At 41.9% G+C, this 23,113-nt stretch overlaps 1 protein-coding gene across 1 annotated transcript in view; it reads left to right on the forward strand.

Annotated features, from left to right (window-relative positions):
- Positions 1–23,113, forward strand: part of CAMK4 (calcium/calmodulin dependent protein kinase IV) — a 196,622-nt gene that overhangs the window by 163,682 nt on the left and 9,827 nt on the right. The window contains exons 9-11 of the mRNA XM_053911372.2: positions 14,099–14,174; positions 18,383–18,509; positions 22,289–22,441. Of these exons, the coding sequence (XP_053767347.1) occupies positions 14,099–14,174; positions 18,383–18,509; positions 22,289–22,441 (356 nt within the window). The remainder of the gene's footprint in view (positions 1–14,098; positions 14,175–18,382; positions 18,510–22,288; positions 22,442–23,113) is intronic.

Here is a 23,113-nt window from a genome sequence, read left to right on the forward strand (position 1 = left end):
AATCAGTCATTACATCTGCATTCTACACAACAGGAAGTAGAAAATACTGAAAATGACTGTGCCCTTTCACTATTAAATAGACTTACTGAAGCCCCACATGTCACTTCCACTTATATCTTATTGACTGGCACTTAGTTACAGCTACAGGAGTTACAGCCACAGTACTTCACACTGCCACAGGAGCTGTCAATGTGTCCTATAACTGGATATGTTGCTACCCCAAGTGAATTCAAGGTTCTGTTACTAAACCTGAGTATTACATTAGACAACTGTTTATCTCCACCGCAAACTTAGGAGTAAGATTCCCATTCCTAGGGGGAAAAAGTGAAAACCATCGCACTACACCATGTTCCCTATAGGAATCTTCTTGCTTTGTTTTTATATATTTTATTGCCTGTAGCACTGATAGTAGACAACCTTCTCTCCTAATGGTGCCGTCTGCACTTTCCCTTTCTCTAGTTCATATGTCTTTATCTGTCCTCCTCCTGTATTTCTTTCATGCCTCCAGATCTCCAAGACTAAGGGGGAAAATGAACTCTGAATTTAGTACCACGCGCCAAATGGGGTTGCCCATTTAGGATCACCCATTGATAGGAGCATTGAAAGAGAACTGAGAAAAGAATAATAAAACAAATTAAGGATCTCCCACAAGAAAGCTGATGAGTAATTTAGTAATTGTTATCTAATACCAAACACTAAGTATTCCAAGGAAGTACAGTACGTAGGTTGCAGCGATGATCCCCTGAGAACTGAGCAGCCCTGCCATGGGGAGATCAAGAGGAGATTACATGAGTGATCTCTCAGAGTCCTCCTCTGTGACTAAGAGAGAGCAGCAACCTTTCAAGGGCTTTAATAATAGTGATAAGAGCAGTCCTTTTTTGCAGCATTGAAAAATGGTCATTCTATGAATGCATGATTCATTCATTGATAAAATGAGCATTGGCTGTCTAATAGATTCCATTCTAGACACTGAGATTACAAGAGTAAATACAGTATGGTCTTGCCCCTCAAGTATTTTCATGGGCTATAAAAGAAAGACCTGTACACAACAAATCGAAGTTTGTTGTGGTATGCTTTTTATTTATCTGAGCCCAAGTCTTGTGGGTACAGCGGGGATAGGGCAATTAATCCTTCTTAGAGAGGTCTTCACAGAGGAGCAGCATTTAAGCAGGACACTGAAGGGTGAGTAGGAGTTTAACAAGTGAAAAGTTGGCCAAGCATTCTTTGTCAGCAGGCACAGGAAGGGTCATGAGGAGTGGTAGCATCTGGAAGTTCAGGGACTGGTTATTACCTCATCACTTTGTCTGACTAGAACATTGACTCCTTGGTACAGAGGCTATAGATGGACTTGGAAAGGTAGGATGGAACATATTTTCAAAGAATTTGTACATAAGTCTAAACAATTCAGACTTGCTTTGGTAGATAATAGTGACCTATCAAAGGTTCCTAATCAGAGCCATTGTATTTTTAAATCAAATCTGTATTTTATAAATACCCTGACAATTATGACAGATGGATTTGAGGAGAAAGAGGTCAAAAGAAGGCAAATTAGAAAGCTGTAGTAAATGCTCTTTCTTGTCACAAACAGCTTCTAAGCAGATAATGTTTTTGATCTTCTCCTAAATCTAATTATTTACTTTTTAGATACAAAATGATTGTGAAAGTACTATATTAAATGCTTGTCCTTGCCATAAACAAGCCTATCTTATAGATAATGCCATCTTATAATGAAGGCTTATTTCCCATTTATTATTTTTATCCCTGCAAATATCCTTATCACCCTAGGGGCTATGTAATGAGAAAAGAGGGAATTGCGTGGTTGAACATTATCAAGATAATCCTTCCATTCTGCTATGTAGTCATAGGCTGTCCAGGAATGATTCATTGGCTATGTTATAAGAAAAGGAGGAGAGAGAAGCAAGAAAGCTGGGGTGGGGGGCGGGGCAGAGATTGAGATGGAAAATAAAAGTGCTTTGTGAACTCTGAAGTATTAAACATATGTATGGAATCACTTTTATAGGTTGAGGCAGGCTTGGAAGTAAAAAACGATTAAGTTCAATGTAATATTTATTTCCCAGAGTATGGTAAAATTATATATTAACACATTTATTTATATATTCTCTTGACTCAAAAGGAAATACACTAACATATTACTCTATAGTGGGAATAAATGAGGGGGAAGGATTTTAAAAATATACCTGTGGATAGTAACACAGACAAACTAAAAAAGCTTAGTTAGGGCAAAACAAGTCACGGTAACATCAGGGCAAAGGAAGTGGATTACCTGGAACAGAGTGAACATGCAGAGTTCTGAATTTTTTTTTAATTTAATGTAATGATGACTATTTCTGTTCATCCGTCTTACCACTAGACCCTTTATGGACAAGGCTGAGGTCCACCCTCAGTTCCCGCCCTTTCTCCCCTCACCACACAGAAGCACCATCATCACTGGTGTGGGTCCTTGTCAGATACTCAGGCGGGGAGGAAACCGTCCATTTATAGAATGAGCTGAAAGTGAGATCCCAGGAGGAGACTGGTGAGAATCGCTGTGATCTACAGGAAACGTGACTTTACACACGGACTTTAATTTAACCTAAAGTGTCTGAAGCCCATATAATTGATGGAGAGGGAAGGTGTGAGCTTGTTTCCTTGCTTATAAGAGACATTATATCCTAGGTCAATTATCCACTGGAGAGTGGGTGTTTATGTCATTCATCAAGAAATAAAAAAAGGAAAAGCCACCCATTCGGTCTCATTCATTAAACCCTTTGCCCTAGGCTTTTAATACCAGAGGGTTCTCCTCTAAGTACATCTGAAAGCTGTTGTATGTTTAAGAAAATATTATTTCCCGGGAAATGTGCCCAGTTGAAATGAAACTCCAGGCCAGAAAATGAAAATTTGTGACCCAGCTACATGAAATCAATGACTCGTTCTCTGAAGTAGTCCATGTAGAATCCAACATGAGAGAAATTCTTGACTTCCCGTTGTGATGGCAGCATAGGCAGACATGGCTCACCTCCTCCCACAACCTCACCCAAATTACCACTAAAATACTACAGAACAAGCATCACTGAGAACCATCAGAAATTGATTTGAACAGAAGTCTTGACAATTACGGATTTAACGAAATCACATCCACCCAGACTGGTAGGACGGGATGCAGAAGCAGAAGGGGCTGGCCCCACATCCACCTATGGTGGATGAAAATTCTGGAAGGATATCTCAGGAGTGAGAAGTCCCAGCCCCACAATAGGCCCCCCAGTCCAGAGTTCCAGTGCCAGGAAGATCAATCCTCACAACTTCTGGCTGCAAAACCAGTGGAGATTGAGTCAGTGAATGAAACTTCTGGAGCCTCAGTCAGTTCCTCTTAAAGAACCCACAAACAAACTCACCTACTCAGACTTACTCCCTCTGAGCTCCAGGAAAAGGATAGCAGCTTGAAAGGCACCAGTGGCATAAGGGAGAAACTCAAGTGTCTGACATCAAGGCAAGCAGAGGCCATTGTCCCTTTTCTGAGTGCCCCACCCCTACCCCCACAGAGAGCCAAGAACTGGCAAGTTGGTGCCATATCTGAGACCCCATCAACCCAGCTAACACTGTTTGCCCTGCCCTGGAGATCCCCTGAGACACTGCCCCGCAAATTTACAGGCCCACCCAAGCTGCTTTTCCATATAAATGGCTGGTCTTGGCTTATGCTTCACAATTTCCTAAATCCTATCAAACAAGCAACAGCTGGCTTCAGTGAGCCTCAAGCCCAGCACTAGCAGCAGCCAGCCTAGATTCACAGCTTGGCTTCACCTGGGAATCTCCAAGCCCAGCACTAGTAGCAGCCATCTCACATTGCTATATAGCTCAGGCAGGGTGGCCCTGGGAAAAACACAGGTGGGAGCTGACCTTGACCTGTAACACATGGGAAACCCCAGAGCCTGCCCCCGCTGTGGTCAGCTACAGACCACATCAGAGCACCACCACACTGGCCCTGCACAGCTGATCCTCCACAGAGGGCAGAGGGTGGTGGTCAGTGGTGACAGCCAGTCCTTGTAGCTGACTGGCCTGGATAAATCCCTCCCATTGATCTGCCAAGAGCAATCAAGGCTCAACTACAAGAAGAGGGTGTACTCAGCCCAAAGGTAGGGCACACCTTGAGTACCCAGCTTGGGTGATAGGGGTGGTGATGCCTCTGGACTCTACAGGACACCTACTACATTAGGCCACACTACCAAGACACAGAGTCAAAGCAGCTCTACCTAATGCACAGAAACAAACACAAGGAGGCTGCCAAAATGAGGAGACAAAGAAACATGACCCAAATGAAAGAACAGATCAAAACTCCAGAAAAAGAGGTAAACAAAATGGAGATAAGCAATCTATCAGATGCAGAGTTCAAAACACTGTTTATAAGGATGTTCAAGGAAATTAGTGAGGACCTCAGCATAAAAAAAGTTCCAGTAAGAAAAGAAGGATGCACTAATTGAAATAAAGAACAGTTTACAAGGAAACAGCAGTAGAGTAGGTGAAGCCAAGAATCATATCGATGATTTGGAACAAAAGGAAGCAAAAAACAACTATGCGGAACTACAAGAAGAAAAAAGAATCCAAAAAAAAAATGAGGATAGTATATGCAGCCTCTGGGAAAACTTCAAACAGTCCAATATTCGCATCATAGGGGTGCCACAAGGAGAAGAGAAAGAGCAAGAAATCGGAAATCTATTTGAACAAATAAGGAAAGAAAACTGCCCTAATTTGGTGAAGGAGATAGACATGCAAGTCCAGGAAGCACAGAGAGTCCTAAACAAGATGGATGCAAAGAGGCGCACTCTAAGATACATCATAATTAAAATGCCAAATGTTAAAGATAAAGACAGAATTTTAAAAGCAGCTGGTTTCTCAAAAGAAACTCTGCATGCCAGAAAGGATTGGCAAGAAATATTCTAAGTTATGAAAAGCAGGGACCTACAGCCAAGATTGCTCTACCCAGCAAAGCTATCATTTAGAATCAAAGGGCAGATAAAAAGCTTCTTAGACAACAAAAAAACTAAAGGAGTTCATCATCAGCAAACCATGAAATGTTAAAGAGACTTATTTAAGAAAAAGAAGATCAAAACTGTGAATAATAAAGTGGCAATAAATACATATCAACAATTGAATCTATAAAACAAACTAAGCAAACAAGAAAAACAGAGGACAGAATCATGGATACAGAGAGCATTTTGATGGCTGACAGATGGGAGGGGGTGTGGGGGGATGGGGAAGAGGTGAGGGGATTAAGAAGCACTAATAAGTAGTGACAGAACAGCCATGGGGATGTACCATCTGTACGGTACAGGAAATGGAGCAGCCAAGAACTCATGACCCATGGACATGGACAAAGGGACGAAGACTGCTTGAGGGAGGGGGGTGGTGCTGGGTGGAGGGAAAAATCAGGACAAATGTAATAGCATAATCAGTAAAATATAATTTTAAAAAAAGAAATTCTCCACATTTTGCTGTTGGAAAAAGAAATTGGTTTAAAAAAAAAATCCATTGGACCAGGACTCCTGATAAATGTGCTACAATGTAACCATGTGATATTACTACCAAAATGTCTTAACTAGTTTAGGTGTTTAAGGCTTAAATTCAGTGGGTGTTCAAAATTACACCTGCCAATTACATAAAAGAAGTATAGCTGACCCTTAAACTCTTGGGGGTTAAGGGTATCTACCCCCCACAACCAAAAATCTGTGTAGAATTTTTGACTCCACCAAAACTTAACTATAAATAATCTACTATTGATGGGAAGCCCTACCAATCACCAAGCTATTAACACACATTTTATGCATGTATTACATACTATATTCTTATAATAAAGTAAGCTACAGAAAATCATAATAAAAACTAAATACATTTATAGTACTGCATTTTCTAAAAAATCTGCATGTGAGTGGGCTAGTGTAGTTCACACCCATGTTGTTCAAGGGCCAACTGTACAAGCTGTGAGAGTAGAAAAGGAACTAATATGGTGACGGGTTAGATTTTAAAATATATTTCTAATACCAATCATTTAATTCATTCATAAGTTTAATTAATTAAAATGTGTATTGATATTTCATATTTCTACTTGTCTATTCAAATTCTATTTTCAGAGTCCAGAGCTGTTAAGAATTTATTATCACTTGGCATTTGCCAGAGTCTTGTTACTACAATGATAATTCTATGTTGTTGACACATTGTAATGTTTTAAAGAAATAACCTATTATTTTGGCAGAAATAACCAAAATTAAAGAAATTTTCAACAACCTACAGTCAGGCAGAAGAGATTTCTGCCACAAGAACACTCACTAATATGAAAAATGAAGGAATATTTAACAAGGAATAAAAGAAGTAAATGTAAAATATACATGTTCAGAATAGTTTCATAAAAGACATATTTTGTGCCTTTTTAGGGAACTAAAAGCTAAGGTAAAATACAAGTTATTAAATTACATTGATAATTAAATCACACAAGGGATGGTCTTACCTGAGAATTAATTAAACATCCCCAATGATGACTTTCTTTTTACTACGAACTTTTTAGAAACTAGAAGAATTAAGTACATACTGAAATGTCAGCTGCGCTTTCTGTAACATTCTGCTTAACAGGCTGGCGTGTGCACACTGGGGTTCCCGTGGGAGCTGTTGACAATAGGAAGGGAGCAGGGAGGTGAGAGGAAGGAAGAGAAGGCTAAGCGGGCAGTAAAGTGTGCCCAGATCCAGCTCTTGTTCCCAACCACAACCCTTCTTTGTCCCCGAGATAGGCAGTGTCCCCAAGCCATCATATGACCCTCCCAGAGGCATGGTTGCGGTGCCTGCAAAAGGGGGGCTGGGGACAGGTGCAGGACAATGGGAAGGCCAGAGTTCACTTGTTCTTGACCTTGCAGAGGACAGGACTCCACGGCAGGTTAAATACAGGCTTATTTTAAGTTGTCTTGGGAGGTTTAAATCTAAAGGAAAATGAATATCTTGAGGTCTTTGCATTGGTATAGTACTGACCTAAACAATGTGTATTCTGTGGAAATTCAGTTGTGTAGATGTTTGGTCCTTTTTAATTTAATAAATATTTATTGAACTCCTATTACTCACCAAGCAGTGTTCTAGGTGCTAGAGATATAGCAGTGGGGGGCCGGGCGGTGGGGGGAGTAAAACTCTTCCCTTTAAGGATACATTTTAGTGGAAGAAGACAAATAACAAACAAAATGAATGTGTAGATTAGATGGAAAAAGGTGATGATTTCTATGGGTGAATGTAGAGTTGGGAGAGAATAGGAAGTGTTAAGGGCCTGGGTTGTAATTTCAGCAGGGTGATCAGGGAAGCCTTCAATCAAGAGGAAACCCAAGAACAAAGACTAGAATGAGCTGGGGGAGAGAGATGTGGATATCTAGGGAAAGAGCATTCCAGGCAGAGGGGACAGAGCACACCAACCCTGAGGCACACCCTGGTGTCTTTAAGGTCCAGCAAGGAGGCTGCTTGGTGGGAGTGCAGTGACGAGGCGGGAACAGTAGGTAGGAGAGGGCATCAGATATCTGACTGGAGGGACAGAGTTAACATTTACTGACATGGGGGAGACTTTTGGAGCAGCAGGTTAGGCCTTGTTGATTTTGAGATGCCCGTTAGATATCTGAGGGGAGATGACATGTGGGCAGAAGGGTGTGTATGTTTGAGGATCGGGACTGTGGGCATGACTTTTGATACAAATGTGGGCATAATCAGTATAGACACTACTTAAAGTCATGAAGCTACCCAGGCAGAGAGGAAACGACCCAGATGGATCCCTGGGCAATACCGTTAGGAGACCAGAGAGGAGGAGAAACCAAATTTGGTATTCATAGATATCAAATAGTAGAGGAAGCTCCACAGGAATTAGGAATTGTGAATGAATGTTGTGAGGCACAGATTTGGGGCTCAATATACAAAACAATATTTCAACATCTAAAGATATCAGCAGTAGGAGAAGCTGCCTCCCTGGGTTGGAAAATGGCCAGCAAAGCTGATTGACTCATCTCTCAGGATTCAGGGATATCAGCAAGCAAAGGGAAGGAAGAGTCCCGCTAATTTCTGTGCCACCCAGCCAGATGGTGGTGTGTGGTTTTTAAGTATTACTACAAAAGCTGTCTATATAAGTTGAGGATTATGGCAACCACTTAGTTAAATCAAAGCTAACCAAATATAATTTGGCCTGAGATGGCTGATAAAATTGAGTCTAAGATTCTTACCGATATCATATCCTCGCTTCTCCTGTTCTCTGAGGTTTGGAGACAGTCTTTTACGGCCCTGGTAATCCTTAACTTGTGGCCCTCCAATCCATAAATCATACCCTGCGCCCACTTCTTTTTAACTGTAAGTGACGGTTTTAAGTGCAGAACCAACCGTGCCAGAGAATCCACAGCTCTGAGTGGCTCAGCTCTGTTGCTACACCTGTGCGGGCGGAATGATGTGAGGGGAGAGGTCAAAAGGGTGCGCTGATTGATGGCAAGTGGGTAGAAGACTTGCTTAAAATATATTATTTGGGCTCTGAACACCCTGCAAAATGTTCCATTTTAGAATATTGCTACAAAAAAAGATATGCATAAAATAAAAAGTTTCAAAAGAATTAATACTGATAGTTATCAGTAAGATTCTTTGTCCATTTAGAGAAAAACTGTATTTGTCAAACTTAACACATGAGTCAGAGTTTGAATTCCAAACTAAGTCCATTTCCATTACTTTATTTTTGTATCTCCATGTACAAAAGAGATCTTTACATAGTGTTAACATTAGGATGAGTTGAGTTTACTTGTTTATTAGATTTATTTATTTATAACCCGCCTCATCCCACAAACATGGAAAGGCAGCTTTTCAATAGTTATTACTCCTGTGCTATCCTGAGATATCTTTCTTCACCCATTTATAAGATTTATAGAAAAAGAAATATCACCGAATGCATATGGCACAGAAAACTTTTTTAATAGATTAAATTAAAAACAGTGAGAGGTGGATTGACTGATATTTACAGTATAGAAGACCAAGAGATCCGAGGAAAATGGAAAGGATGAGTTAGAACATAAAACATATCATTTGTGTTTTAAAACATCCTTAAAACTTTTTCTTGATCCACACTAGCAAGTTATAGATAACCAAACTGATGGCAGCCTCAAAGCCTTCTCACCCTTTCAAGCATGGCCTGCATGGAATTGGTAGAAATCTGAGAGTCACTGCAGGAAGCAAACAGCAAGGCTGCTCTGAGCCAGAGGCACTCCCCTCTGGAAACGTCTCAACTGTATCCCGTCTGGTCCACAGCTTTGTCATAACACTTAGCACATGGCAGTGGACATTGCCTCTCTTCTCTGCTGTCACAGCAAAGATTGCACTTGACAAAGTTTAAAAGGTTGTGCCCTGTACTTGCCAAATGTAGGCGACACAGTAACAGAATCTGCCCCGCTGTGGGCGCTCTGCTGCCTGTAGGAGGCTGCCCTGGGTGCATCCTTCTCCTCTGGTTTCCTAGGCCAAGTTAGGAACTGGGAAGGGGCAGAGAATCTCCAGAACCTGCTCACTCCCTAGAGGCCAAGTTTATTTTCTAAAATATTTTATTGTTTATGTCATTAGAGTTATGCCAATTTTCTCCCTTTCCCCATTTCTAATCTCACAGTCAATCCCCACACCACGGTCCATGTCCATGGATCCTTCATATTTGTCCTTTGACCAATCCCTTCCCCTTCTTCCATCAATCCCCCCTCCCTTCACCTCTACAGCTGCCTGTCTATTCCATGTTTCTGTGCCCCAGAGGCCAAGTTTAGAGAGACTTCTAGTTTCTGTGCTGAGTGTCAATGGCTTTTTGTGGCCCCAAGAATCTCCAAATTCAAGACAAGTCTCTACAGTGAAACAAGTCCTGCAGAGGTTTGTTCCTGCCTGGAGGAGTAAAGACAGATTCAGGCTTTAAGATGAAAATAGATTTTCCCCATATGTTTTGAATCGCTAAAACAAAAACATAGGGGAGAATTTAAAACAAACAAGGACCCTGACCTACTGGAATCTGTAGCCTGGCCTCGACCTTTCTGCCAGGCGCTCATAACACCTGAGCCTCGCTGCACACATCTGGCTGTGCACCATGACTTCTCCCTGCCACAAAGTCTCTTCATACGTGCTTTCTCCACCCAGGACCTCTTCTCTCTCTTTCCCTAACCACCGCCCTCTCCACTTTTGCCTAGGTAACTTCCCTAGGTCCTTTACATCTCAGATTAAACTGCTTTCTCATTCTGACTGGGTCAACCCTCTGTCAGAAACACTCTCCCTACAAGCTCTTCCCTTCACCATTTTGCATTTCTTCCCATGGTTCTCTTGATCAACATCTGCCTCCCCCACCACACTGTAAGCTGTGTGATGGCAGAGACTCGTTCTCTTCAACTCTCCATTATTCACTTCCCCCCGCACCACCTCATACACTGCCTGGCATACAGCAGGTGCTTAATAAGTCATCCATAATTTATTCAGCAATATGAGTGAATGAGTGAACTTGCTGATTTCACTCACCTTAGTATCTCTTTGATTTGTCTTTCTCAAAACAGTTAACAGTAGTTTGAAAAAGTTCTCTGATAAAGAATGCCACTCTGTAGTTTTAACTGAATAGGTGGGAAGGGATCATAAAGCTTACCTAGGGCATTGACAAAATGAAGGTACAATCAAGGACCAGAGTCATCCTCTATTTTTTCTCCTAGGGCTTTAGAAAAAGAGGGAAAAGCTAGCACTGATCATCCCTATGTGGCATAGACCATACCTGATTCTTTTTTATTTAAGATCATTTCTAGACCTGGTTACAGTAATTTTATTTAATAAATCAATATTCACTCCTATCTCTAGATGGACCCTCAATCTCTAGGTATTGTAATTGTACTATGGTGATTTTTTATTAAAAAAACTCAGCATTGTGAGGTCTAAGTGGTGTATTGCTGAATAAATATTATAATTAGAGTTAGAATTTTTATATCATTTTATATTCAGTTAGAATTGCTTTTTAAATACTTATGCCTGGTATCTTGGCAATCTCAAAGCCATCCACCAAAATCACTCTGTGCCGGAGGTTGGAGCGTGTTTTATGCTAGGAGCGCTGCAGGGCTCGGTGCTCAGTGGGTTTGTACCGCAAATGACAAGGTAACTGTAGAAGTGGAAGCAGATTTGGATCCCCTTAGAAGATAGCCAGGAAAATCAGTAGGTTATTACTATTTCAGAAAAGGTGACTCTAGATTATTTTAAATTCATTCTCAAAAACCGTATTACACTTAGAAATTATTTTCTCCCTCCATTTTGTTTGTTTGTTTGTTTTGGCGGTGAGGTCAGAAATGATATGAAGGATAGCCAGATGTGCTTACAGCATTAAAAGGTGGACTAGCTGATATCTTTCCTTGAACTTAATTGGAAGTAGTCAACGATTTCTCATTCTAAGAAAATCACAACTTTGTAGAATCACCTGCAAGAACGTTTGAAGCCTAGGAGACTTAAAGCTCTAGTGTGCCAGAGCCTAAAACGTACTCTAGAAAAGCTTTGACTCTCGGAAAGGGTTCAGATAAATTACAAGAGTATGTTCTTCTGGCTCGGAAGTCAAGTTCACATTAACTAGTAATTGAAAATATTCAAAGATAGTATGAATGGTATCTAATTGTGTCTAGGTGTTTCACCCAAATTTTATATTAGGATTAAGAAATATTATAAATCACTTTTTAAAAATATTTTTACGAGAAATTCATTATGGACAAAAAATATTCTATATTCCTTTTGTCTCAGTTAGCCTCGTGGTGGAGAGTTTAGCTTTTCACACCACGGTTTACTCGCATGGCAGCATAATGCTTACAAGAAAGTAAATTGCCTCTGGAAAGTAAGTTTGACCCAGTGCTTGATGGGAGATCAGATATTATCAGGTCATACGAGAAATCCAGATGCCCTACAAAGTGGATTCAGAAAGAATTCTGTTCCATGGTATTCACTTTATTTGGGGCTGTGGGCCTGGGAGCTATGAAGAATGGCCAGAGAAAACACCTGACCTTTGTGACAACATGCTGACCTCTAGACCACACAGGATGGGGGGAAGGTCTCACCAGAGCCAACAGGAAAGGTGCCCACAGAGCAGCGGACACAGGAGGTGCCCTGGCCAGGGGAATGGGAGTGCATCAGGTTCTGTGGGTAGAGAGCTTGACCTCTCCTCTTGCTCGAATTGTCCGTGACTCCCTTTACCAGTATCACAGTTGCTTGCAAGTTAAAACTCAAAGTAAACTCAGAAATAGCCAGCCCGATTTACTTAGATTTTAGAGGTGAAAACCAACACCCAGAAAATGGAAAAGACTCTCCCCAACATATGTCACTACTTATGTTTAAGTGGCAGTGTGAGACTTGGTAGCACTTCGCTGCTGGGAAGACCTGAGCTGGGAAGCTACTTCATGTGCTGGTGCATTGCAGCTCCCCAACTGGAGTGGCTCTTGGAGGCACAGACAGGCAGTAGGAGCCCTCGTGAGAGTGGCAGCCTGACTTGAGTGTCTGACGCACTACGCCGCACAAAGCCTTTGTGAGTGGGAGTTCAGTGTTGGGGCTATTGGGGCCCAAAGGAACCGTCTGTGGGGTACAGATTGCTCTGGAAAATGAAAGCCAACCTGACACAGTGAATGGTGTTGGCACTGAGCGTGCATTTTTCTTAATTATGTTAATTAAATCCTAAAAGGGAATATTTCTAGGAATAATTTGCCTAAGGATGAGAAAAACTACTTGGCCCCAGATGCGATTCCTTAAAAGGTGCACCATGCTGGGTGCTGCTTAGGGTGCTGTACCTCACACTCCCATTTCACCGTACCGGCTCTTCGTCTCCTACAGTTCCTGTAGCACAGTCCCTACGGAAATGAGGATGTCCTAATGGGGAAAGGATGGGGAGAAGGGGGTGGTCCGGGAGTATGTCAGTGGCAAATCCACTGTATTTCCCGCTATAAGTTAAATGCAGAGTCCCATGAGGACAGCCTCCTTCTGGACCTCACTGTGACAGTAGGACATTTCCAGCCTCCATGGACAGGGATGCAGCTCACTTGCTTTCCTGTCCTCAGCTGGAAGGAGGAGTGTGGTGCCCCATCCTCAAGGTGTCCCTCAAGGAGTCCTCAGCATTCATCAATCAGGTCCTTCTCCAGGGACCCCACTGACACCTACAGCACCTTTGTTCCAGAAACAGTCCATTCTGGGCTACAGTCCTGAGCGCTATCTCTGCACAGATGGCAGGGCTCTCACATCTTTTCTTCCTTCATTAGTAAGGCAAAGCAACAACACCTGCAATCCTCAGGGCAAGTGATTGGACTCAGTGAACTCTCCATTTTCACAGCTCCACAGTAATAAAAACATGAAAGAACTCTTCACAACTCTATACTACAGGGCTGGTTCGCGGTTGAGTACGCCTTCCTCTTTCACGATGTGGGCAGGGCTAATAGGAGCAGCCTCATTACACACTGAGAAGTCCTCCTTTCTCAGCTCATAATCCCAGACTCACTGGGGACAGCTGCTCTCTGGGGACCGATGTGTAGTTCTCAGTACCATACAGGGGCATATGCCAGGGCCCCTTCTGGCTCGTGTATGTTCCAACCTTTCAGCCCTGGTGGCTTTCCAGTCCTCCCCACCATCTGCCCTGGTCTCTGGCCGGTCCTCTGCCAAACACACACACTCATGGATGCCCATGCTCCAAGCAGATCTGGTTCCCAAGGTAGCATAATTGTGCCTGTGTTCCTATACTATGCTGAGCTTTCCTTTCTTTTCTATGTACAAAGCTTCCTTTGAAGTCAGGGATCTTTTGTAGCAGAGATAGAGCTCTCTCTCTTATTTGAGCATTATTACAATGTTCTGATGCAGAATATTAAAGGTAATAGTTTTATTTTTATGCCTTCCAAACACAGAGAGACTGTAATCTCTCCCATTAAAATAGACATAAGACTCTGTGGCCTCATTCCTTGGTTTGGGGAGAGAAGATTGGTTATAAAACTGTTCTAAAGTTGATGTTGATAAATTCATTTCCTCCCTGTGACTTGTTATTAAAATGTAAATGTTGAGTTTAAACTCCAGTTTAACATAATTTCTCCTCTTCCTGCAGCACCTGAGATTCTTAGAGGCTGCGCCTATGGACCTGAGGTGGACATGTGGTCTGTGGGAATAATCACCTACATCCTGTGAGTGAGAGAAGCAATCTTTATGCAAACTGTTTGGCTTTGCTGTAATATTTTCTCAATCATGGGTAATCATAGTAGTCCTCATACAAGGCAAGAGTACTCTTTGACTTTTCATGATTTTCTATGACATACTAAATATAGTTAATGATAGAATTTTCTGAAAATGAGCATTGCCTTCCGTTTTGTGATTTTGGGAGGGGGGGCAGAACTTCCATCCAGGGCATTTCCGTATCTCACTCTGCTATGCAATGCACAGCAGATTTGGGGAACAATTCATATCTAGTGATAATAATAAATCTAAAACTCATGTTCACCTATTAAAAATGCTCTTATAGGGTATTAGTCCTGTTTAAAGGGCAAATAGCTGTTTAATCATTTAAGCAATCCCAAACTGGTATATTTATTATCAGGAATACTTTAAATGCATTTTGGCTATCAATTTTGTTTCCTATCTCAAGGACCTCAATTCAAATTTAATACCCTAAACTCAGAGAAACATTTTCCCTGGTTGAAAAAAAAAAAAAAAGAGCTAAATCTCTCACTCTCTGATGTCCCCAGTTCCATTCCTGAGCTCTTGACTACTAACAAACAAGGGGTTGCCAGGAACTCTCCCGAGAGAGGATGGAACTGTAGATGAATACGAGGAAATAAGCAAGAATGATGGAAGAGTGTCTGGGGAGGAAGATGGCTGGAACAGCTGAAAAAGCAAGCTGTCGATGAGTTCCAGAATTTAAACAAGGAGATTCGGTTGCCATTTAGAGGATGCTGCTAGGCTAATTGTAGGAACCTGTAATATTCAGATCTGTAAAGAGATTTCAGAGGGTGTTAAAGAACGTGTTATTAGTCAACTCAGGCTGCCAGAACAAAATGCCACAGACCGAGTGGCTTAAAGGCAGAAATTTATTTCTCACGGTTCAGGAGGCTGGAAGTCCTAGGTGAGTGTGCCAGTAGGTTTAGTTCTGGTGAGTTTTCTTCCTGACTTGTAGAGATCCACCTTCTCACTGTGTTCGCACCTGGCAGGGAGGGGAAACTAGCTCTGTGTTGTCTCTTTAACAGGCTACTAATCTCATCATGAGGTTCCACCCTCCTTATCTCCTCTAACCCTAATTCCCTACAAAAGCCTCTTCTCCAAGTGCATCACACTGGGGATCGAAGCTTTAACATGTGAATTGAGAAGGGGAAACAGTTCAGTCTGTGGAAGAAAGAGGGCTTTGTTTTTGAAATTTAATAGTGATCTTAGAAATTGCAGTGTTTAGGTCATATGGCTAGGCATGGGGTACCTGGGGTAGGACCCCCACTGAGTTAGGAAACTCTGAGTATATACTTTGGTCAGTAGCCAAGACAGATTGTTCAACAAGCAAACCATAAAATAGCCATCTGCTATTGTGTAACGTCAAAAGATATCTTCAGTGATCAATTCCTTGTGTTTCCTGAATGTATTAAAGCTACAGAAGATTTGGAGAGGTAGAAAACCATTCTTCTTTCCTTATGAAAGTGCTAACTGTTAGGTAATTTTCGTTTGCCACACTAAGTGTTTTATTCATTAAAATGGATTCCTAAGGCCACATCATAGAATTCCTTCAGCTTATATTTGAGATCACTTTCATACTGGGGAAATACGTAGATGACATATCACACTTAGTGATGTTAAGTGAAAAACTGAACTACACAAATAATGATTCAGATTTGCCTCTAAATTATAAATATGCCCACTAATTACAATTTTGCATTGAAAAGTTTTGGGAGGGGTTAGAGCATTAAAGAGGTAGAGGAACTCAGAGAGATAGAGGTAGGAAATTAACTTACATTCACCCTGTAAAAGTGAAATATGGAATGAATAAAACTTCATGATAAGGTCACTGACATGGGGAAATGAATAGAAAAATATGTGATCATTTGAGACACACCTTATTATAGCCCTGAAAATGATTTTAAAAGTCTATCAAGGCCCTTCCCCATAGTTTACTCAAGGTCATTAATTAATAGGTGTTGACTGAAAGCAAGAGCAGGAGCCCCCAGAATGAAAATAAGAATGCTGCGTATAACTAATATTCCTTGATAGTTCTGGTCTGGCCTAACCTCTGTCAGCCTGGGGACCTTTTTTTTTTTTAATGTGCCCCAGGCATGAAACAGCTCTGGCCACCAACACAGGCATCAAACTGGGATGAACGAAGGACTGTATGTCTGCTTTGCCCCAATCAGGTGTCTCCTTGCCCATTGTCGGGGTCAGGGGGGTGGCTAGGGGCTTTTTATTCCATCTGTAGTTCATTAATAATTGATGAAGTCTACCAGGCAAGATTCCCTGGAACATTTTCTCCAGGGGAACGTGCCCTTGGATGTATGCATCTCCTGTGTTATTGAATATTACTGAAAGCTCCACCAGCCCTTTCGTTTTGTGTTACCATCTTACTATTTCTGAGGACAACAGTGGACTGGAAATGAAGGCCATTTTGCTGTTTCTCACAGGAATTCTGGTTGCTCTACCTTTGACACGTAAACCCTCTGTCCCCACAGACAAAAGCCACCGCTTCAGTGCTCAGATCAGAGTCAGTCAGATAACGTCGCAGATTCACAGTCTCTCCTTCGGCTTTCAGCACCGCAGTTCGCCGGTGGCCTGGAGCCACCTCGCGTGACGCATTTGCACTTCGGGGCCTGTGCAATCCTAATATCCGCCTAAACTGTCCTTGTCGGCATTCAAATATTTCCCTTGCCGAAGGGTTTCTGTTCTGTGCGTGTGAATGTGTGTGTACACAGTCTGCTGTGTGTCTCATCTCTTTCATTTTTGGCTTTCCAGGCTGACATGACAAACTCATTACCTCTATCACCAATGCACACATGTGCCGAAATGACTGAGATGAAAGAAAGGCATTTGAGTGCTGTACCTTCAGAACTGTCACTTTTCTCTCTGATTTCCAGAAAGGAAAACACAACAGTTCCGTAAACTAAAGCTGGAAATTCGGCTAATCTCTTTGTGCCTAACCAACAGCAGGCTATATTTCTCTAGTCTTGTGGAGGGCACAGGAGGGCCAGGTGAGGCTGAGCTGTCTGCTTGTCCAGGTGTGGACACACACTCCCTTCTGTCCTGATGCTGGAGCAAGACCCTCCAGGCAGACACCACAGTGGGACAGAAAGGATGCGCTGGCCTGGGCCTCTGCGCACCTGACCTTGCCTTTTCCTGGCTCGCTCCAGGATATTTGAAAATGACAAAGCCTCTCCCCAAGGGGTGTTCCCTAAGCAAAAGGTCAGGAGAAATGGCTTCTTCCTAGAAACCCACTACATCAGGATGCCCTTAAACATTTCCTGCTGTGCGCCAACCTGGCCAGCTTGTAGAAAGAATTTGAGAAAATGTTTTTAACTTAATCAGTCTCCACCCCCCACCCTAAAACAGTGAAGTCGTGGTGGTCCCGGACCAGGAACTCACTTTTCCTCTCTCTCTTTAGGATGCCACAGGTGGTCCTCCATCACTTTTTCCTACCTTTCCCCATTTATTTTTATGCTGACCCTGTTGTGGAACACGAAGGAGAACGTAGCAAAATATCTGTCTGATATACAAAAATTAGGGTCACGTGGAAGGTGGAGGAATCTCTAGGCTTCTCACCTTTCTCGGTTGCATCTGTCAGTTCACCGTGTGAAGTTTTAAAGGCCACTCTCTGACAGTCATTTTAACTCCTATTTTTTTTACTCTGAAATCCAAACTGGAATAGGATAGAAATCTAATACTTTACGCATTTATATGTAAGAATTCAGTGAATAAGGCTGAATAAAAACGACTGAAAAATCTTTTCTTTCCACCTTTTAATCTCTTTATTCTTTAAACCGTAATTCTTCTACTTTGTAATAAATTGGAATGCTAATCGATCTCTGTCTCCTCAATTCCTGGTGAAAAAAGTCATGGAAGGTCTAATTACCATATGCCCACAATAATGTTAGCTATTATTATTGTTTTTGTGATATAATTACTAGTATTATCATAACAGTTTTCAGAAATCCTAAGTTGGTTTTGTATCTGTTCCTACTTCCTGAAGACGTGACCGTGTTTACTCACTCAAAACTGAGTTGTCACGAGGCGATTTCATACCTGTGCTGAACCGAGTTGCGTCCATCCTAGGAAGCTGTGAGAAAGAACAGCTTTGGATTTCTGCAGAAAAATTGGTGAAATATACTTAGGCTCTTAAAGACATTTTATTCCCTATCCTTTGTCCCTCTAGGCTTTGTGGATTTGAACCATTCTATGATGAAAGAGGCGATCAGTTCATGTTCAGGAGAATACTGAATTGTGAATATTACTTTATCTCCCCCTGGTGGGATGAAGTGTCTCTAAATGCCAAGGACCTGGTAAGTATGACAAAAATAAAATGAAATAAAGTCCCTCACATTCATTTTTAGCTAATTAATGGGCAGTGCCATTTTTAAATTTTGTCCCCCTTAATATATTATGTCTTTATAATTGTATTTTAATAAAACAATGAAAACTAATACACTAGCTGAATTATCACAAATTAAAAATCGCTGCAGTATTAATTAATGATTTTTCCTACCTAGTCAATGTAGAGCCTTGCTAATGAAGATGGATTGTGCTGGGAGAATCCAAACATAATTTACACAGAAGAATTCTGTTTTAACATGCCTGTTATTACCTAGATTTGGTTGTATTTCAAATAAAACATTTTTCTTGAAATGTTCAAACTTATTAAAATATCTTGATACTAAAGCAAGCCGCATCATGCATCATTGGCATTATAAACAAGTTATGCTGTATTAACAGTGCGTTTTGTTTTTTGTTGTTGTTCTTGTTTTTGTTGGTTTGTTTTTACTTGGCGTGTCACTCAGGCCAATACTGAAGTTTATTTCCATTCAGGAAATGAAAGGGGAAATGGCCCACCTGTCCTAAAATAAAGAGCATACTAGCATGGGATTAAAATATCCACCATCAATACACAGAAATTACTAAAAGCTAATTTTTGAATCACAGAGATTAGATCTTCAAGGGATCTTAGGAGTCATCTAGGAATGACTTCCCCTCATTTTAAAAATGAGTGTGCTAAAGCCCAGAAAAGTGAAATGACCCCCAAGGTCACATTGTTTCCTAGCAGAAAACCATTGTTGGGAACCAGTGATCCAGGTTTCCAGGCCTTTTATCCAAAGCTTTTTTCCCCTCCAAACATTTCCTTCTTTCCATCCATGTCCTGTCATGAGACAGATCCCCTGTAGGCCATGACTTCTGCACTGCGGCTGGGAAGCGAGGGAGTACATGTGACATGTAGGTGTGTCATCCCAGCTGTGCCCTCAAGTCAGGCCACATGCTCCTGAACAGCCCTGGACTCCATCCACTTCTCTCCACCTCCACCAGACTGTCCAGTCCAAGCTCCAACCTCTCCCCCCGGACCACCGCTGCAACCTCCCGATGGTCCTGCTGCCTCTTCCCATGCCCTTCGCTACAAGGGATCCAGAGGGATGGTCTCACAAACAAATTGTATCCTGTCACTCTCCTACTCTAGGGCTCTTAGGATAAAGTCCAAGGTCTATAACAAGATCTACACAACACTGCCTGGCCTGGAGCCTGTGACCCCCTCCCAGCCCACTCGTTTCATACCACTCTTTTGGTCTCTCTGCACTCCGGTGTACCAGACTTCCAGGCCCTTATCAGTGTAGTTCTGATGTGGGCCTCTCTTCTTTCTTCTGCTTTGTAGTGTTCTTCCTCCATTCTCGCGCCCTCTCCCTCCCCACCACCACGCACACACAGGCCTTTTGCATGGGTAACTCATCTTTAAGCCTTAGTTGCCACTTGACATCCTCCGGGAGGCGTAGTCTGCCCTGCTTTGGCAATCCCTCCTCCCACAATCGATTCGCTCCTTGGCCCCTGGACTTCCCCTTTCATGACAGTCGTCACCTATATTTAGTTGTTCAAAAGCCTCCCTTAATTATATTGTAAACTCTGGACGAGGACAAGGCATGCATGCCCAGATCTCCGTGCACATGGGCACACAGTGAGGACCCACTGTTTACTGGGTGAAACAACGAGTCAGGAAATAGACCGTGGATTTTTAAAATATGACACACCTGGATCCAAGGGCCCCCTTTCTCATGACCTGAAGGTGTAACCTTGGGCTTCTTCTCTAACCTCACTGTGCTCTAGTGTTCTTATCTGGGCTGACACTGGGTTGTTGGGAGACTTAGGGATAAAATACGTGTTAACTAAGGACCACAAACTTAAATGGTTCCTCATTTGGCCCTCCTTCCATTTCTTTCATCCTTACTACAAATTAAACGGGTAAGAGGGTTAGCAGTGATGTTTCTTCACTTAACTAAACACTGTTGGTCAATATATTTATAAAACTTCAGAACTAAAGGAATCCTTGAGCCGTAGGTGCATACTTACTAACAGAACCCACATCTGTCACCAGCGAGGTGACAGTGCCAGTGAGCAGGGCAGGCAGGTTGTAAGGGGGGCAGTAGGATACCTGTAAGGCTTTGGGTTTGAATCCTGAACAAGTCACTGGATCTCTCTGAGCTTAAGCAAGTTTCTTAACAACTCAGTGCTTCAGCATCTTCAAATGTACAGATTAATGCTGGCGTATGTAAATTTTCAATACCCACTGGCTTTCAATAAATTCTATTTCCATGAAGAGTAGGAAGATAATGATGAAGAAAAATAAAGAATGATTGGAAAATGGGAGTGAAATATCTCATTGTAAAGGATGTTGTTACAGATTAGGCATCATTTACATAAAAATATTAATTCATGTGTTCAACAGATAATAGCTGTGACTCCTATGAGATATTTATTTACTGCTGTGTTTTCATCTTCTGAGCTATCTGTACCTCCCTCCACCTCCTCTCAGCTTTTATGCCTAAGCAGTCTCATGTCTCCGCCCTTAAACATCCAATGTCTCTACCTCAGACACACATTTCTTTGCGTATGTTACAGAAAAGAAGTAAAAGGAGAACCAGATATTTATTCTTCATTTGACATGCTGCCTGATTTTGTTAGCCTGTGTTTAGTTCTTCTTAGGTTATTAGAGTGAGAGAAGACTTTAGGCCTTAAATCATTCAAAGCTCCTCATTTTATACATGGGCAGAGGAAGGCCAGAAAAGTCGGCTGCCGGGGTGTCACTACAGTGCAGTGACCACAGAGCTCCAAGGCTGGGCAGACCCGAGTCTGATTACAGCCTCCACCAATTAATTACAAGTGGTCTGACCTTAGACAAGTTACCGAATCTTTCTGAGCTTCCTTCCATCACCCCTCAGTGAATTGATGAGGTTATGGAAAGGATTATATGCATTTAAACATTTTTTACATGTATGTAAGAATGGATAAACAAAGGAAATGAGATCCTGTAACAAAAGGGCCCAGGGAGTGTCCACAGACACTCAATTCACATGTGGGTCTCTGCCCAGGGTCACAGAAGTGGTTAGAGACATTAAGTAGGGGCTTAAACATGCCTCCTGACTTCAAATAGCCTCTGATTCACTCCCATCACCCTTCTGAGTCCGGGGCCAGGGATTATTTGGGTTATCATCTTCCTGGCAACTTATCCTCTGCTCATCCTCACAAGCAGGGAAACCTCCCAGAATGGGTGCCATTGGTCAAAGTCGGTCCTTGAAACAAGTCATGCTCCCAAGCCACTGACACCTTTACTTTGATTCTAAATAGGCTTTTTTACCCAATTATAAAGGTTATGATCTTATCTTTTTTTTTTTTTTGCCATTTAATCCCTATGGAAAAGAATGGTGGATGAGTGAATGATTCCATCTCCACAGAGATGCATTTGAAGTTCTGAATTCTAAGTGATGCTAAGTGCAGCCTAGAATTGTTGAGATGCTGGCTCTCCTTCAAAGCACTTTCAGTCCCCAGGCTAGCCAGCACCCGCTTCTTTGACCTGTGCTGGAAAGTTTTGGCTTTCCAGGTGGTGCTCACCACTGCCTTCTGTGACTCCCTCAGTTACCGCTGCCTGACACCATTCTTACCCACAGTGACCTCTGAGCACTTAAAAAAAATTAAAAAATTTTTTCAGTGGTACTGCTAGGGAAACAGAATAAGACCTAGAAGTTCACAAGCTGAGGGGCAAGGCTGAGTCACCATAAAAATCTCCCTATGGCTCTTACCACTTCAGGTCAGGAAGTTAATTGTTTTGGATCCTAAGAAACGGCTGACTACCTTCCAAGCCCTGCAGCACCCATGGGTCACAGGTAAAGCAGCCAATTTTGTGCACATGGATACGGCTCAAAAGAAGCTCCAGGAATTCAATGCTCGACGTAAACTTAAGGTAAGATGACATTTGTTTTGTTTTGTCGTTTTAAAAAGATGTCTCTCTTATCTTGAAGTATCAAAGATAATTCCACCTCTCTTCATCTAAGATTATTATTCATCTTATGTAGTGACAGGCAAAATCCTCCTTTGAAATCCCAACCACGCTGGTATAAAGCCACTTCTAGTCGTATGTTACCCTCTCAGAAGAACTCATTATTAATAAAAGGAGAAATGTGTTATGTGTTGACATTTGCTCACCAAATACATTATCACTTGTTCTCATTTACTTAAGGCTGAGCTACTTAAATAGCAGTGTTGTGGAAACTATTTAGGAAGTTTTCTTCTTTCTAAATATGTGAACACTGGGAAACAATCTTTAAAAACTGTATTTTGTAATATAAATAATTAGCATACTTGGTAAAAATTAAAATAATTCAAATGATGTAGAAAATTATCCATTAAAATATCTCTTGATAAAATATGCATGGATTAGAAATTAGGTGCTTTTCTCTTACACAGTGGTGTCTCGGTTTAGCTCTATACAGAGCGGGTCTCAGAGAACAGCTCGGGGTCAGAAAGAGCGTCCACTCCACAATCACGTACAAGCTGATACCAAATAAACCTGAAGGGCCTCATGGTTAAATACATTTGAAATACCCTATATTAAATAACCTTGACTTAACCCAGG

This window comes from Desmodus rotundus, chromosome 1, assembly GCF_022682495.2.
Source record: "Desmodus rotundus isolate HL8 chromosome 1, HLdesRot8A.1, whole genome shotgun sequence".
In the NCBI taxonomy this organism is placed as follows: Eukaryota; Metazoa; Chordata; class Mammalia; order Chiroptera; family Phyllostomidae; genus Desmodus; species Desmodus rotundus.